The sequence below is a fragment of the Emydura macquarii genome, unplaced genomic scaffold, assembly GCF_026122565.2.
Source record: "Emydura macquarii macquarii isolate MOO-44397 ecotype Brisbane River unplaced genomic scaffold, CSIRO-AGI_Emac_v2 contig_3295, whole genome shotgun sequence".
Lineage (NCBI taxonomy): Eukaryota > Metazoa > Chordata > Testudines > Chelidae > Emydura > Emydura macquarii.
The window spans coordinates 3,758,271-3,777,201 of record NW_027133432.1 but is presented as its reverse complement, the minus strand read 5'-3'; the positions used below and the strand labels follow the sequence as shown (position 1 = coordinate 3,777,201).

Genomic DNA, 18,931 nt, shown 5'->3' with positions numbered 1-18,931 from the left:
TTACCTTGACCCATACTGGACTGGACCTTCAACATTTTTTTCCCCCCTTATACTGTTTCTCAAATCAAGGAATACCTTGCTTTTCAGAGACTAGGGTGTTCCAAATTACAGTGTCTCAGCTGGAACAACCACTTTATCCTCCAGATTCTCTCAAGTGCCCAGACATCTGCTTTGGGCCAAGTGACAGTGTGCTCATATGATGGCTTCTTCCAAGCATGCTTCAAAATCAGCTAGCGCTATATTAGTGGAGCCCAACTTGGAGACTTGCCTTGACCAGAGGAAGTGCAATCCGAGTGTATGACTGCCTATGAATCAATGGGAGTAAATTTGTGTGGACACATGGGTATGTTACAGGCATGCCAGGGGTCCAAATTTTTCTAATGTGGACAAGGCCTTTTAATGCTTTACATCATCCAAGTGCTGTACAAATAAGTGTTTAATTAAGTTCATAAGCATATAGCTATCTCAATGACTTGTTTCTCAGCATTAAGAATTATTCTCATTTTACAGCTATGAAAGCAGTGGAAAGAGAGCTTAAGAGACCTGCTTAAGGCTACCTAACAAACCATTGGCAGAGCAGGGAACAGAATTCAGGCTCCTCATCCCATGCTCAGTCAACTAGATCATACTACCTCTTTAGGGCCAGCCACTGAACAAGAGCACAAAGGAAGAGGAAAATGGCTTAAGGAAGCCTTTTGCATACAGGCAAGACTTTGGGTAGCTTTGAGAGGCTCATAGATCAGAATCTCACCCTTCATATTCCAAACATTCAGAAAGCTACCACTTGATGATTTTGTCACCATTCTCAGTCATTTAAAGTTTTCATTTTTTATATTATTCCAGGTATAGTTTCCCATGAGGATTTAATATGTCTTAAAAAGTTGGCTGAAGAGTTTATGGCAATCTTTCATTTCTAAAAGGGGAAATAATTTGGGAGTAACCTTGAGATTTTTGCTCCTTGTTTTGATGGAAGTTAGGGGAACAGGAAGTAATGTGCTTTCATCCTTGTAGAAGCACTTAACACTAACACTCCTTGATGACCATTAGGAAGTCACTAAGGGTATGTCTACACTACAGTTAAAAACCTGTAGCTGGCCTGTGCCAGCTGACTTGGGCTCGGGCTAAGGGGCTGTATAATTGTGGTGTAGATGTTTGGGCATGGGCTGGAGCTCAGGATCTAGAACCTTGCAATCGGGGTGGATTCCAGAGCTTGGGCTGCAGCCAGAGCATCAACATCTACACCACAGTTAAAACAGCCCCTTATAGCCTGATCCCAAGTCAGCTGGCACAGGACAGCCACAGATGTCTAAGACTATGTCTACACAGCAAAGGAAAACCCACAGTTGGCCCATGCCAACTAATTTGGGCTCACGGGGCACGGACTGCAGGGTTGTTTCACTACCATGTAGACTTCCAGGTTTGGGCTGGCGCCTGGGTTATAGGACCCTCCCACCTTGCAAGATACCAGAGCCTGGTCACCAGCCAGGGCCCGGAAGTCTACACAGCAGTGAAACAATGCCATGGCCGAAGCCCCGTGAGCCCAAGTCACCTGGCATGGGCCAGCTACAGGTTTTCCTTTGCTGTGTAGATTTATCCTAAATGCATTGTAGACATCTCTAAGTCTGCCTTCATACCCAGGGAAGATGCTGGTTTAAAAAGACTATAAAGGAAAATAGTTACACCTAAATAAAGGGCAAGTGATGAAGACAAGAATTTCAATTGTCTCCACTTCTCTCTCCAGGTTCTTCCAATTTCTTCCAAGAGAAAACTGACAAAAACCAACATGACCTTGTCCCTCTTTCCTCCACTTGCCTTCCCTTCTCTCGTCCCCATCTACTACTCTCACCTCCTTCTCCCATGTCACAGATGCAGATAGTTTCAGGAGAAGAGTAAGGAGAGTGGGAATTAAGGGATGAGATGGGGTCACTGTTCTTCTCTTCTAACCCTCCACTTATCCAGACAAGAAACTTTCTCCCCCTCTTGCTTTTTCCTCTCTCAATATAAGCATTCTCTCATCATTCCCATCTTAAAAATCCTACCTTTGACTCCACTAGCCTCTCCAGTTACCACCCCATCTCTCTTCTCCCTTTCTTCTCTATGTTTATTGAACGTACTATCTAGAGTTCCTGTCTTCCAACTGCATCCTAGACAGTCTACAATCCAGCTTCCACCACTTTCACTCCACTGAAACTGCTCTCACCAAGATCTCTAGACTTCTTCTTAGCTAAAAAGCTCAGAATTAGTACTCCATCCTCATCTTCATTGATCAGCCATCTTTTACACAGTTGACGTATGTTCTTGAAGTCTTGTCCTCCCTTAGCTTCTGTGACTGTCTTCTCCTTGTTCTCTTCCTATTTCTCTGGTCACTCTTTCAATGTGTCCTTGGAGGAACCTTCTCATCCATCCTCTATCTTGCTATGGGAGTTCCATAGGACTCTGTCCTTGGTCCCCTCTTCTCCCTCTATACCTTATTTCTTGGTAACTCACCCACAAACAAAAAACTATCTAGCATCTCTTGCTGATGATTTACCTCTGTTCCAGACCCATCTCCTTTTGTACAAACTAAATCCTGGCCTGTCTCTCTGCCATTTCATGAATACCCAGCTGTCAGCTCTAACCCAGCGTTGCAAAAACAGAACTCAATCTTCCTCTCCCAAACCTCTCCTCATTACGTCTTCTCTCAGTCACTATGGACACCACCACCATCCAGATTGTCACTCAGGCCTGTCACCTTCAACTTGGGCCTGTCTCTAGATCCTTATGTCCAGACTATATCTAAATCTTGCTGATTCTTTCTGCATAAACTCTCAAAAATACAGACTTTCCTATCCATCCACACAGCTAAAACTTTCAGCCGCATTCATCATCATCTCACTTGTTGATTACTGCAACATCTTTCCCTCTGGCCTTCACAAATGCAATATTACCCTGTTCATATCCATTCAGAATACAGCTACAAAGATCATTTTCTTAACCCGTTACTTTGATGTTATCTCTCAGAGTCCACTCGTTGGCTCCCTCCTTTCTATCCAATCAAATATAAGATGCTTATATTCACTTACAAGGCCCTTTACAGTCAACCACCACACTATCTATCATCTCCCATTTGCTATTGAGTTGTCAATACTCACCTCCAATTGGCCCATAAGAGCAGTCTCCCTTACTTGTTAAATTTTCAAATGTACTTTCATGCTTTCTCCCATGCTACCCCAACACACTTGGGAGGCAGTCCCTGTAAACATCTGCAAGACTACCTCATTACCTACCTTCAAATCTCTTCTTAAAATTCTCCTTTACTGCGATGCCTACAAAAAACTTGACAACTGTTGGGTGGCTGGTATGCAGAAACCAATGCCTATTATGGTGACCAATGCAGTCTCACTGGTTCCTTGTACTTCCCAATCTGTCTGTAACCATCTGATATCTCTTGCCTTATACTTAGATTGCAAGCTCCTTGGCTCAGGATTGTTTTTGTTTGTACAGTCCCCAGCACATGACTAGGGCTCCTAAGTGCTATGATTTTACAATTAATAAAAAATAAACTGCATCATCTGTGATCTTGGCCCTGTTGCAGCCAGGAGCAGGTAACTTGAATGCATTAGGGATTTTATAATCCAACAATTAAGAGAAAGGTTTTAGGGTAAGAAGTTAAAAATCCCAACATTACTGACTAAAACCAGATTAAAAGAGAAACTTTAAATGAAACCAGGTGAAAAATAAGATCGCCCAAGAAAATTGTCTCAGTTTTGCTCAGTCTTCATATTTCCTAATAATTCATGTTTTATGACAATGGCATTGTCCTTCCATTTTTGAACATTTTTACCAGTCAGAGAAATGCTCAACATATGAAATAGGAAATGGTACTTTAACTTCAAGTGCAATCACTGTAAGCATGCTTTTCATTTAAAAACTGGCAATCCAAACAATTTCTATTGTATAAATCTAATAAAAGGAAGTTTTCTTACGCTTCATTCAGGGGAACAAAAATGAAATCCTTCTCAAAAATGTCAACATGCCGTGTCCATGTTTTCACTCGCCCGTGTCGCTTCTGCTGTATTCTGTAAGACATCAAAAGCAAAGAGTAAATATTTAATATAGTTGTTCAACTTTTTAGGGCACCATGTAATCTTTGTTTTGTTGGACTGACTTCTCTTTTTTTAAGACTAAATTTCTGGATATTTTCATGGTATTAGCACCAGTTGAAAAGATCTCTAAAGATCTGTAGTGCATATTCTACATTTCTAATTCTTGGGATAAGACTGCCGAGATTCTGGCTTGCATCAGCATCTAAAAAAAATTCCATATATTGTTTCTAAGGGTTTTATTTGTGTAATGTCTCTAGTCTAATGGCTTTCATTGTGTTTATCATTTGTTAATACATTAGACTTACGAGAGGTTTGCAGTTTCATGAAGATTTCTTCTCTCTTTTTGATTAAGGCGTTTATAGAAAAATGAACTGAACACATGAATTCTGTCAGCATCATCTTTTTTCAGTTTTTCAAGGACCAAATACCTGTTTTAAGAAAAACATCCTATTATTTAAAAAACAAAAAACAAAAATTCCTGCAGTTCTTTACTCCTATGTAAAGCTCAATGTTACTCAACTGATTGACAAAGTCTGCCACATAGTGGCCATACTGACCAAACAGCAGCAGAGCCCACCCAAAAAGGTCTCAGATGCCTGTCATTAAATTAGAATGACCTGGAAAAGTGTCATGAGTCAGTTAACTAACTAGAGTGACAAATGCTACCGACACTTTAAGGAAGCATTTTTGCTCAAGCAATTTCATTCTCTGTGGATTTGAGTTGGCTCTTTAATATAGGTTTCTTTTTAATTTCTTTTGTTATCCAAGTGTGTAGAAGATTTAAACCTATTATTTAATGGGTCATTGATGCAATGTACAAAAAAAAAAAAAAAAAAAGCAGCAACCCCTGAAGCTCTGTTACAAAGAAAAAGTATTTAACATTCTAAACTGAGGCACTCAGTCTCCTCTTTTCTTCTAATATATATTATGTACATAAATCTCTCTACATATTAGGCACCAAAACACAGCCACATGATTACATCATTTAATACCATAGGTTGAAAATTGACATTTTAAAAAATCATATTCTAAGGAACTGCTAAGAGACTGATTTTATTAGCAGATTCTATAAATTAAAATAATAAAATTCAGCTCTAGTGCATTCAAATACAATTATGAACATATTTATTCACCTTAAAGAGAGGACAGTCAAATTAAGGTTATTTTTCTTCCCTACTTAGTTATCACTATTATCCCTCTTATAGAGAAGTTTTGTAGAATCTTTTTTTTCAAATTAAGTAAGAATTGTATCAGTGTCAAACAGGACAAAGCATAAACTTTTAGCAAAATAAAAATTAAACTTTTAAATCTTGCAAACATAGATGGTTTGAAACAAAAGTCATGTTAATTGACCTATAGAGCTTTGATGTAAAAAGTTTCAAGAGCCACAATAAGGAGATGCTAAAAACCAGCTTGAAATTAAAAAAAAAAAAAAAAAACTTACTTTAAATAAAAATCAATAATAACATCATTTAAAAATTCTCCTTCATTTAGGCAATGGAGGTCTTCATTGGTCACAGAAATACCACCTTTAGCAGGAGGAGGTGGATAAACTATCAACCTGCAAAGAAAAATATATTAAATAATAAATATGAAGCGCCAAAAAAAGTAGTAAAGCATTGCAAAACACTGAAAGACATCTTACTTTTCTATAGGACCGATAAAGACTGTATGTGGCTCTCCAATTTCATCATCATCATCAAAAAATTGAAATGGAGGTGTATTTCGCAGCTGGATTTTGGATTCAGAGACAACCTTATAAAAATGAATATAATATTTATTCAGACTGTATACTCAGAGTTCATAAAATTAAAGTATTAAATCCTTGTAAATTCCCCCAAAAGAGACTACATGTTCCACTGTTTAAAAAAAATGCTTTGAGAGGCTAAGCAGAGCATTTTCCTGACAGCGTGGTAAAATCATTAGTACCATGGTCTAAAAGATCCATTTATCATAAAAATATTTTCCTTCCCTTTGTTAATCCATTTATGGTACTTTAGTTTGTCTACCAGTCAGACTGACACATAAGTGATACCTCAAAATTTTGCAAGTTCTTTGGAAGTTAAATTTGGGTAAAAGAAAGCACTAAGTATATTTAACTACAGTACAGCAAAATAATTTTCTTCTTTTGAAATTGTACTAATGTTACACATTTAGCTAAAATTCTGTAAAAATGAAATCTGTGAAATAAAAGCTAGAAAGACAAAAATATATACTAAAAGACAATTGCCACTAGTGAAACAGCATAGTACTTGTAAATCAAATGACATCACAACTCAGAGTAAAGCTTTGGTTATGAAAAAAAAATTTACATTTTTTATTTTGTTTTCTTTATGAGAAGAGCTTCCTTTGGAATTGTCTTCCAAGGATTTTGTAAAGGCCACAAGCCTGCCATTGGCTTCTTCAAAGGAAATTTTCACAAAGAAATCAGAAATGTTATTCCTGATACCAATCTCAGCAACAATTTTTTCAAATATTGCATTTCCATGAGGATCAAGGCCAGTCTCAAAAATCAGAACAATGTACTGTTCTTCTGGATCTAAGGAAAAAACAGATACACAATTTTCAATTTACTTAAAAATGCATAAAAATCTGTCTGGACTACTATTTCAAAGCTATTGATGTTAAACAGCCTCAAGTCAAATCAAATACATTACTGTTTTAATGCCAAAATTTTGCAGCTTGGATTCCAAAGTTAAGCCTGATTTCAGGGGTGTGGAACTCACACAGATTCCATAAGTATTGTGTGTTCTTATCTCTTCTGAAATATTAGGCAAATTTGATTTACAAGCTCCAAAATTAATTCCTAAAGACAAGCATCTGGATTTGAAAATTTGACCTAAGTTTGTTTACATGGTAAAGTTATTGTAAATACAGATAATTTGAGATACAAATATAAATACGCTTCTCAGTATAAAAAAACTCATAAGAGCAACAACATAAAACAATGTGTGCTGGGTAAGGAAGAAATACTGTTAAAGAGACCAGAAAGTGCTGTTTGCCTGTTACTAAGACTTGCTGGCAATATTAAGCATATACACATAAAACTTACATGAAGTATATTTTTGGAGGATTTAAAAATAACTACACTATAATAAGCTTATTTGCCAATTCCTTGCATTTTGGCCAGCCATTTACACCTGTGCCAAGTATTGCAAAATACGACCATAATTTGGAAATGTGAAGAATCACATCTGATACAAATACTTTTAAAAAGAGAGAGTCAGAGGTCCTAATGTATTTCAAAAAGCAGCTTCTTCTCTTTACCTTGGACTTCACTAAAAAGCAAATGAAATTATCAAATCACCAACACTTTCCCTTTTCCTGTATTATAGCTGTTGTCTTGTAATTTTGGTATAATTTCATATCAGTATCTGGAGACAGTGGGCTTAATTCTTCCCATGTCAACACTAGTATTCATCAACAGTAGTGTCACTGAAATTAGTGGAGTTACACCAATGTATATTTGTTACAAGAGGAGAGTCAAATCCAGGGTGGGTGTGTAGGGGTGTGTGTGAAGATGCTTTTACAGACACAGAATAAGCAATCCCCCTGTCCTGAAATGTTTATAATCTAAATTGACAAAAAGAATCAAAAGAATTAGGGTTAAATATGCAACATACAAGTAAAACTGATTTGAGCTCAAGTTTAGCACACATTTTGATTTCACAATTTGTTAATTTTGTAATTTCTTTATTAATAAATCTATCTGCCTTTTCTTACGAACTGTAGCAATCTGCCTGCTCATCTATTACTGTGTGACATTTAACCCCCCCCCCAAACAGACATGGCTGCAAAGGAAAAAGGCGTCTAGATGATACCAGTGTAATTCCTGTGTTTAGAAGGAGCACCTGAGCCTGTGCGGTGAGACTCCTCATGCTCTCTTCTGCTCCTGGAAGTCTGGAGTAGCTGTGGCTACTTTGGGAGGAGCCGGTTAGTACAGGAGTTTAGGAGTCAGTTTGAAGGGGGGGGGGGGGGGGGAGTGTAACCTTCTTTCCTGCCCCACCCGCTTGAGGGCTGGGGGCTATTGACTACCTTGCCAGCCCCTCTCGGCTTGAGGGCCAGGGGCTATAGACTGTTTACCTGCCCCACCTACTTGAGGGCCGGGGGCAACAGACTGCTTGTCAGCCCCTCTCGGCTTGAGGGCCAGGGTCTGTAAACTGTGTACCTTGCCTTCCCACTTGAGGGTCAAGTGCAACAGACTGCTTACCAGCCCCACCTTGCCTGAGGGCCGGGGACAATAGACTGCTTGCCCACCCCACCCGTTGGAAGGTGGGGGTCGTGGATACCTTACCAGCCCTGCCCTACGTGAGGGTTCAGGGGCTACAGACTGCCAGGAAAGACCGCCCCGCCCAGGGGGCCGGAGCTACAGACTCAAGCTGGGAGCTTATTCCCCGAGACAAAAGAGCTGGGGCCTTCCTTGGAGCCTGGGCCCGAGGAAACGTCACGATGTCCCCGGCTGGACCATACCACCAGCCTACACCAACCTTTTCTTAAAAGCCGCTCATGAGGAGGCTCCCACAGCCTCGTTTGAAGCCTATTCCAGAGCTTAACTACCCTTATGGTTAGAAAATTTTTCCTAATACCTAATCTAAATCTCCCTTGCTCTAGATTAAGCACATTACTTCTTGTCCTACCTCCAGCAGACATGGAGAACAATTGATCACCATCTTTTTTATAACAGCCTTCACGTGAATTTCAGCCTACTTGAATTTCTGATCCATTATAACCCCCAGTTCCTTTTCAGCAGTACTACCACCTAACCAGTTACTCCCCATTTTGTAATTGTGCATTTGATTTTTCCAGCCTAAGTGTAGTACTTTATCATATTTCACCTTGATGATTTCAGATCAATTCTCCAATTTGTCAAGATTGTTTTGAATTCTAATCCTGTCCTCCAAAGTGCTTGTAACATCCCAACTTGTTGTCAGCCACAAATTTTATAAGCATACTCTTCACTCTGTTACCCAACTCATTGATGAAAATACTGAACATTAGCAGACCCAAGACTGACCCCTGCAGGACTCCACCAGATATGCCCTTTCAGTCTGACATTGAACCACTGATAACTATTCTTGGAGTACAGCCTTCCAACCAGTTGTACATCCATCTTATAGCAATTTCATCTAAACCACATTTCCCTAATTTGCTTATGAGACTGTCATGTGGGACTATGTCTAAAATCTTACTAACATTAAAATACATCATGTCTTCTGCTGCCCGCTATCCACTGGACCAGTAACCTTGTCAAAGGAGGAAATTTGGTTGATTGGCATGATTTGTTCTTGACAAATCCATGCTGGCTATTCCTTATAACCCTATTAACTTCCAGGTGCTTACAAACGGATTGTTTAATAATTTGTTCCAGTATCTTTCCAAGTAGTGAAGTTAGGTGGACAGTTTATAATTCCCCAGATTCCCTTTGTTCTCCTTTTTAAAGATAGGTACTATGTTTGCCCTTCTTCAGATCTCTAGGGTCTTACCCGTCTTCTATGAGTTCTCAAAAGGTAATTGCTAACAGTTCTGAGATTCTTTCAACTAGTTCCTTAGGTACTTCAGGAACAAGTTAATCAGACTTGAATACATCTAACTTATCTAAATGTTCTTTTAACATGTTCTTTCCCTATTTTGTCTTATGTTTCTTCCCCCCTTGTTGTTAATATTGTGTTGAATAAGTCATCATTAACTTTTTTAGCAAAGACTGAAGCAAAATAGGCACTAAACACCTCAGCCTTCTTGATGTCATCAATTATTAGCACTCCTTCCCGGCTAAGTAGAGCACCTGCATGTTCCTTGATCTTTCTCTTGCTCCTAATATATTTAAAGAACCTCTTCTTATGTCCCTTGCTAGGTGTTTTAGCTATTTTGATTTTGTCCCTATGTGCTTGTACTATTCCTTTGTACTTATCCTTTGCAATTTGTCCAGGTTTCCACATTTTGTAGGATTCATTTTTGATTTTCAGGTCATTAAAGGGCTCCTGGATAGAGCCACATTGACCTCTTATTATTCTTCCTGTCTTCCCTTCACATCAGAATAGATGATTGCAGTTGTGCCTTCAATATTGTTTCCTTGACAAACTGCCACCTTTTCTGAAAAACTTTTCCCCTTAGATTTTCATTCCGTGGGAACACCTACCAGTACTCACAGTTTGTTTGTCTACATTTTTTAATTCCATTATCCTTATTCTGCTGCTCTCACTTCCTCCTTTCCTTAGAATCATGAAATGAAAAGGTTACTCATCCTGTTCAGCAACTGTGATTCTTTGAGATATATGTCTCTGTGGGTGCTCTACTTCAGATGTAAGCGCACCTCAGGCACCTTTGATTAGACATTTTCGTAAGCAGTGTCCATTCAGCCTACATATACACCAAGACTATATAGAGCTGTGTGAGTAAACAGCCTTCAGTTACTTTTTTACCACAAAGTCCTACCAAAGAAACCTCTGAAGCAGAAGTAAAGGAGGTTGGGTAGTGGAGCACCCATACAGGAACACATCTTGAAGAACCACAGTTATTACACAGGTTGAGTAATCTTTTCTTCCCGGCGTAGAGTCCCTATCAGTGCACCACTTCAGGTGACTCCAGAACAGTATCCTCGCAGGGAGGAAGGAGCTTCAGAATTGGGTCCAGAAGTGAAGACAGAACTGCACTGCCAACTGCCGCATCAGCTCTAGAGGCATGGACCATGACATATTGCTTGTAGAAGGTATGTACTGAAACCATGAAGAGGCTCTGCAGGTCTCAGGTTACTGGAATGTCTTTAAGTAATGATGCTATAGATATTGGTTGCAACGTTGTAGAGTGTGGTAAAACATTTAGGAGCGGGGTCCTTATGAAGGAAGTTGGAGCTCCTCTTCCAGGGACCCTTCAAGTAGGCCTTTGGAGTGTCTCCTTTTCTCGGGGAGAGCTAAACCAAAGTTGAAGGGGCACTGGATCTGCCGAGAGAGTGGTGTACACAAGGGTTCTTCTGACCTGGCTCTGAAGGGAGAGCTCCATCATTAGCAATCCTTGACTTAATCTCCCAGTTCTTCCTTGCCCTGGATTTAAGTGCCAGACAGAAGTTATACTGGAGGAATGTCCAACTCTCCACAGCAGCAAACAGTGCCTGCTTCTAACCGGGACGGCCTCCTGCCAATAAGGGAGTGTTTGAACCCTGGTAAGCCAAGCATCCCTTTCCAAGGGAGGTAGACATGCTAAATGCTCTGTCTCAGGCCAAGGCTGGTGTGAAGGAACTGAGGACAGTTTGCTTGTACAGACCTATATAGCCTCAGTGCAAGGCATGAAGCATGCACAACCAAACAGATGCTAATGACAATCTTCGATTGAATGCATGCAGGACACACGTGCACCTGAAGTAAAGCATTCATGGGCCACTACTTCGAAGAACTATCATTTCATGATCACTTTTACCCCAAATTAACTTCTAGCTTCAGATTTTCAATCAATTCCTTCCTGTTGGTTAGAATCAAGTCTAAAATGGCTGTCCCCCCTGGTTACTTCATCCACTTTCTGAACTAAAAGTTCCCTGCAATACATTCCAAGAAATTATTTGAAATTTTGTGTTTTGCACTATTACTTTCCAACAGACGTCTGAGTAGTTAAAGTCTCCCATTACTACTAAATTCTGGGTTTGGATATTTCTGTCATACAAATTACCCATATTTCTTATATGTGGCTGAAGGCAATTCAGCTTATTACCACAAATGAAGCATAACTTGTGTGTTGCTTAAATTCAGTATGTAAAAACATACATACAAACACTGAATCTAAAACAAATTTATTTAAGAGAGATGGATTGTATACTAGGTAGAAAAGTACAGTAGACTATTATGCTATGCTTTAACCTCAGGAAGTCTAAAATGAAGTTCAGCTTAAATCTAAGATAAAATAAAATAGCCCTGGACTTCCTGTCAGATATTTGACCACATCGCAAATTTACCATAAGAATATGGTATAATTTGTTACTGTTTCTATTCAAGCAGTGGCCCAGGTTTAGAAAGGAGTGGTAGTGGTGGAATTACAAGATGACCTTGTCATGACAATTTAACAGCCCAGATACAAAATTCACTCACCTGTCTTTCATCATGATTACTAATAAAGAACAACTAATTTTACTAATCTGACAACACATTAACAATAATATTTATGTGGGCTGAGTGGGATATATAATTTTGCTGGGCTGTTTTAAATTGTCTTGTCAGAGATACACAGAAAAGTGACAGTGTCTACATTACTCTAGCCAGTGGTATTAGTCTCACTTTCTTAAAGCACTTAAAAGATGACCCAAATATTAAAACACAATTTAAGTTACAGTAATAGACAAACTAGGCTTACTTACTCACTCCTTTACAGTCATACCAGACATTATCCTTCTCCCTACTCATCTTCAGTTGGGATCTCAGGTTAAGACAGGCAGAAGGTACTGTTTGCAGAAATGCTACTGGTAACTTTCGGACACTACACCACTCGCACTTGGTAAGTTCAGAAGTTTTTAAATTTATCTCTCGGGTATCACTTTCTGACTCTAGGGAGAAAAAACAAAGGTTTCATTAAAATCTATATGAAGATATCCCTTTGCAACTTTTGCCTGTAATTTTAATGAGAACCGACAATTCATTTGTTTGTTGCAACCAAAGGAGTTTTCAACCAGTTTCAGATCCAAAACCACGTAGATGATGATTTCTGTTTTGAAATTAAAAGGGATGCTAGCTGTATTGTCAATAGGCAGAAAGCCATTAAACTTAATGCAAAAGACAAACACAAAATTTATTCTAATCCATTCTTTATTCCATAGAGAAAAGGTTCCAGGATATTTGTCTCTCCCTACAATACCGCAAATTTTAAAATGAGCCTATGAAATGTGCTTAGCATGGAATCATACTACCTTTGCTCAGATCCTCTAAGGCAGCGGTTCTCAGTCAAGGGCCTGCAGTCCCCCCCGGACTTGGTCCACCAAGCAGCACCGGTTTTAGAACCCCACCGCCAACCCACAAGGGCTGGAGCTGAAGCCTGAGCAATTGAGCTTTGTGTGGCTCCTGGTGGTGTGGGACCATGGGCAAGTGCCCTGCTTGCTACCCCCTAATGTTGGCCCTGGCTTTCAGATGCAGAAAAACAGCTGTTGTGGCACAGGTGAGCCAGAGAGTTTTTATAGCATGCTTTGGGGTAGGGGGCACTTCAGAAAGCAAAAGGTTGAGAACCCCAGCTCTAAGGGAGGGGAGTTTTAAAATAAAAGAAACAAAGACATACTAACTGTGATTGCCTGGTAGCTCCTACAAAAGGGTGCAAGACCACACCAAAATGGTAGAGTTCTTTAAAGGAGTGAACTTGAGCTATATTACATCATTTTCCAATTTACAGCAATCTCTTATTGACTGAGCAAAGTGAAAGTCCTAGATGAAAACAGTTGACATTTCTCCCTTTGGATGTAACACGATAACTACTGAACAATACATTCAATCAATTCCAAAATTTCAGAGACTGTTCTAGGCCTCAACAGACAGAACCCTATAGATTTGGGTGAAAATGGGAAAACCCGAAGGGGAAAAAATGGGACATACAAAGTCACTGGCAACTGATTAATAGACTCAGAAGCGTCAACCAGGTCTATAATTGTCTACAGATCAAAGACCACAGCCACTGCACCTTCCATCAGAACAATACCCCCCACTCTCCCAATCTCAGCTCTGTCCAGCCTCTCAAAAGAGTTTAACATATTGACACCCAAAATAACTTATCTCCTAAGCAGAAGCGGTGGGTGGGAAGGGGAGATGGTAAGGGGCGCACACAAACCCCTGCCATGAGAAGAGAAAGCAATACTAATTCTTTGTTAGACTCACAGTATGAAAATATTAACAAATATCTGATAATGGCTGGGGAGATGGTCATCTGCGATTCCCATAATTGCCACCAAGTGGCTTACTACATGCATGCACACACGAGTTTATATTAGACCATTCTTCTTTACCCTGCCTATATGTTAGTCTCACCCAGTTTTTATACCTTGTTCTTTAGGCTGTAAATTCTTTGCAACTGAGACTGATTTATTACACATTTATAAAATGCCTACTACAATGGGATCCCTGACCTGATCTAGGCCACTGGGCACTATCACAATAATAAAATAACTTTAGTGACAATAACATCTGGACCACATCAGTAATGATCTGTGGCCCTCTCATGGTGACCTGTGAGATACATGCCATGTCAACTGAAGCTTACAGCAGAAGATTTGAGGCCTCACATGATCATTTAAGGGATGTTTCCCTTTTTCCATCAAAGGAATCCACAGAAAGTGCTTCTCCTTCTATAGGAATTGTCATTCTCTTTGCTACATCCAATATGATGCCCAGGTTCTCAGTAGGTATCTAAATATCTGAAAGAATAGAGTCTTTAATGTTACATTAAGGGCTGGTTTCTTCTATGGGATACATCATTTATTGTCAATTGTTACTTGACATGGGGTGGAAGGGCAGCACTGTGGGGCCCTAAAGTCAAGAACGGTATAAGATCCAAACACTTCCTAGAATTCCAGAATACCATGCTTGACAAGTATGGGTAAGTTTATGTGGAGTTTGACCTTCTTTGGACACTGGGCTTCTGGACTGACATGATAAACTTTCATCCTCTTCACCTTTCATCTCCTCTTCATCTCTGTTCTTCCATTGATGGTCTCTCTCCTCTGGCAAAGCACCACACAATGACCAATGTCTAGTTAGGCTGATGTCCTCTGAGTGGCTGTTCACTGGTTGGGGTCCTGCAACTTTCTCCATGATAAGGCAGATGTGTTGTATGCACCCTTAATCTCTGTCTGCTTGCTTTTAAATATATATGGCATAAAAAACAGTTACCTACTGTACTGTAACTTTTGTTCTTCAAGATGTGTTGCACACGTCCATATCATTGTAGGTGTATGCTTGTCTCATGCAGTTAATCAGAGAACTTTTTTCCAGTCAGTGGTACCCATCAGGGCAGCTCACGCTCCCTCTGTCACGTCACACCACTGCGTGTGGGTATATGAGGGCAAAGCTGCTCAACTCCCCTCAGTTCCTTTGTACCAGAAAGTCTCTAATAGAGAGGGAAGGAGGGAGGGTCACAGAATGGACATATGCAACATACCTTGAACAGCAAAAGTTAGAGAAAGGTAGGTAATTTTTTCTCTGTCTTGAGCACTTGCACATATCCATTCCACAGTAGGTAACTCACAAGCACACAAATATGGAGGTGGGCTCAGAGTCTATCTGAATAGTGATTGAAGGACAACCTGTCCATAATTGGCATTATCCCTGGATTGATGGGAAATGGTGTAATGAGACACAAAAGTATAGACTGAGGACTGAATCACTGCTTTGCAAATGTCTTGTTGGCACACGCACCAAGAAAGTTGCTGAAGTTGCCCGTGCTCTAGTAGAATGTGCCAATGCACTAGCTGCTGAAGGTACCTTGGCTAACTGGTAGCAGAAACAAATGCATGATAAGATCCTGAACAAGAGTTGCTGAGTAGAGACTTATAGGCCCTTAACCCTGTCCGCAACTGTAACTATGTGGAGGACTAAAGAACTCAGTTCAGTCCAGGTAGAAAGCTAATGCCCTTCTGACATTCAACAAATGAAGCCTCTCCTCATCTCTATGCACCCTGGGTTTGGAAAGAATGATGGAAGTTAGAGACTACCTTAGAAAGAAATCTGGTGAAGGTGCAGATAAATGTCCTTGTGGAAAACTTTATAGGTAGGCTCTGACATGAGGTTCTCAATTTGCCCACCTTTCTCGCTGAGGTACTAGCCAGTAAAAATGCTACCATCATAGAGAGAAGAAGCAGAGAGCAAGTTGCAAGGTGTTCATATGGTGGTCCCATTAATTTTTCTAGGACCAAGTTCAGATCCGAACTGGGGGGGGGGGGGAGGAGGAGATCTCACACATATGGGTACTACCTGCTTAATGTCTTTAGAAACCTGGTTACGACAGGTTTGAAAAAAAAGGGCTATACAGTCCACTGAAATGGAAAAGCCGATATGTTAGCTAGGTGTACCTTGATAGTAGTACAAGAATTTGAAGAAGAGAAGAGAAGACCTTGTATCACTCAGTAAATATATGGACAGACACCCCAGTAACTCACCATTTTGAAAATCTAATAAGAGATGGTCTCAGATGCACTGAAGAACACCAGGGGCCGATGAGAGATCGAAAGGGAGTACTCAGTATTGGTAGTGGTCCTGCCCAGCATGAATTTGAGGTAACGCCTGTGACTCGATACGATGGAGATGTGGAAGTATGCATCTTGAAGGTTGAGGGCAGAGAACCAATCTCTTTCTCTAATGCTGGAATGATTGTTGACAGGGTGCCCATTATGAATTTCTGTGCTTTGTCCTATCTGTTGAGAACTCTTTGAGGTCCAGTATGAGTCTCCAATCTCCCTTTTTCTTTGGTATCAGGAAGTATGGAGAGCAGAAACCTGTGTCTCAGATGTCTGGGCACAGGTTCTATGATTCCTAAGCTGAGGAGATGGTTTACCTCTTGAAATAGTAGATTCTCATGAGAAGGGTCCCTGAAGAAGGTCAGGGAAGGGTGTTTGGGAGGGGGGAGAGAGGGAGAAGAAATGGATGTCATACCATTCTGGACTATTTCTAACACCCATGTGTCAGAGGTTATCTGTTCCCAGGTGCTGCCGAATGAAGGTTGAGGGTCACGTAGGAGGCCTGTCTGGCATCACTGATGAGACTGGGATCCATATATCCCTAGGGATTGAAGAGTTACCCGTGAATCCTTCAACGTATGAAGAGACGCATCGGTCTTCCTGGTGAATAATTTTGTCCCCTCAAAAGGAAGGTCCATATCTAATGCAGACTGAAGAGATGTTTTGGCCACCAACTGGCCCTCACTGATTATGGCCTTGAACTGGTCTTTATGGGAGTCTGTAAGCTGTTCAATAAAGGAACCGAGTTTCACATAATTCTGGTAGTTGTATTTTGTCAGCAAGGCCTGGTAATTTGCTATGCGGAAGTGGAGAGTGGCTGATGAATATGCCTTTCTGCCAAACAGGTCTAGACGCTTCCCGTCTTGGTCATATGAGGTGGATTTAAATTGGTGCTGGCAGCCCCTACAATTAACCACATCCACAATAATGGAATTGGGAGGCAGGTGGGAAAATAAAATTCCATGTCCTCAACTGGCACATAATGCTTTTTGTCCATCTGCTTGCATGTGCGGTCTGCCATGTGACTTTGGCGGGGTCCAGGAGTTCCTCATTAATCAGGAGGGCCACTCTGGCAGAGGTGGAAGAGTGTAAAATATCCACCAATTTGTGATGAGGATCAGTCACTTCCTGCAACTGTATTTGCAGGGCTTCTTCCATCCTCTGAGTTGGATTCTGGAATGATTTAAAATCATCAGCCATAGAGAGTGGAAGAAGTATCACCATCTCATCTCGTGAGAAAGATGCTAAATGAGCTTGAGTGTCGTCTTCCTTCTCTGCCTCCGCCCCAACTTCCTCCCCTGGCGGTTCAGGGGGTTCTGAAGCCTTCAAAACTGCAGCTGAAGGAGGGTGCCTCTTTGCCTGTTGGTATGCAATGCTAGGGGGCTGCAAAGCTTGCTGCCTCTCAGCCTGCCACGGGTCCCAGTACAGTCATTTAGAGTAGGGGCTGGTGGCTGCTACCACATTGGCCAAACCATGGAAGTTGAGGGTTGGGTGGATGATATGCCTGGTGCCCATAGTGAAATTGGGTCCCATATGGCAGGTAAGAAGAGCAGAGGGAATCCCACTCCTCTCATTCACTTTCCACTGGCCATACAGACCATCAATGCCATGCGCACCAGGGTTGGTGCCAGTGCCGATGTCCATGCTGAAGCAGCCTTCCCTGGTGCAGATCTTCTAGGCCTCTCACATCCCAGTACTTCCCAGTCCCAGTACTTCTTTGCCTGCACACATCAGGTCTTTGAGCAGACTGAATTGCTCTGTCAGTTCAGTACCATGCGTGCCCTGGGTACCAGCATTAGGCAGCTTCGGCACAATCAGTACCAATGAAACCAATGGAGCAAGAAATTGTTTCCAGCTTGATCATCGCAGGGACTCTCAGATCTTTTCTGAGCAACCTAAAGTGAGTGGCTCGTGTCTTTGGGATCACTTGCCTTCAAAGTAGAAGGTTGCAGTGAGGGTTCTTGCCAGGACTCCAGGCATTGAAGGGCTGATTCTATGAACAGGAGTTTAAGCCTTCACTCTGTCTTTCCTGGACCTGGGTTTTAGTTTCTGGTACCAACCACACCTTTATGGATAGGGCTTTTCTCCCAGGCAGCGAACTGCGAGTGTCCATCAATCACTGGGATAGACTCTTTGTAACTGGAGCACTTTTTGAAAACTAGGGAGCCAGGCACACCCTTGTCCAGGGAGATCACCCACCAACCACAAACCCTTTCTTCGTTTTCTTTCTGGCATGGCCAACAAAAAACAAATGAGGTAACAAAGGAAAAGGCTTCAAGGGAAGCTAAAATTTACAAAACTAAAGGGAGTTAACGACCCATGAACTGACAGCTCTTAGCTCTGTCGCTAGCCAGGAGTAATTGAAAAGGAACTGAGGAAGGAAAACCCAAGTACAGTAGCTAGCCTCATGGTAGATGAGAAGCAGCACATGTGGGTGGGATGGACTGCTACCAAAGTTCTCTGATCAGCAGCACAGGGACACAGACACAGATCTTTTCAAATTTATTTGAGGTCCCTCCTTCTTCAAAACTTACCTGATCTTTATCTGCCATCCAAATTGCTGAGCCAAGCTTCTATCCTAGACATAGTCTGCTCTTCTCAATTGATCTCAGAGTTTCTGCCATTCTAAGTATTCAAACAACACTACCACCTACGT

The 18,931-nt window shown here is 41.0% G+C and overlaps 1 protein-coding gene across 16 annotated transcripts in view; it reads right to left on the bottom strand.

The window, feature by feature from the left end:
- SENP6 (SUMO specific peptidase 6) overlaps positions 1-18,931 on the bottom strand; it is a 145,967-nt gene that overhangs the window by 27,629 nt on the left and 99,407 nt on the right. For 14 of the 16 annotated variants that reach the window (XR_010917109.1, XM_067532695.1, XM_067532686.1 and 11 more), the window contains 6 exons: positions 12,424-12,609; positions 6,398-6,624; positions 5,731-5,840; positions 5,530-5,646; positions 4,391-4,513; positions 3,966-4,058 (listed from right to left, as the gene is read on the bottom strand). Coding sequence is in view for 15 of the 16 variants with exons in the window: in XM_067532695.1 (XP_067388796.1) it covers positions 3,966-4,058; positions 4,391-4,513; positions 5,530-5,646; positions 5,731-5,840; positions 6,398-6,624; positions 12,424-12,609 (856 nt within the window). In the remaining variant the exon portion in view is untranslated. Of the gene's footprint in view, positions 1-3,965; positions 4,059-4,390; positions 4,514-5,525; positions 5,647-5,730; positions 5,841-6,397; positions 6,625-12,423; positions 12,610-18,931 lie in introns of those variants that run through there. The other 2 variants (XM_067532693.1, XM_067532700.1) reach the window with 2 other exon arrangements.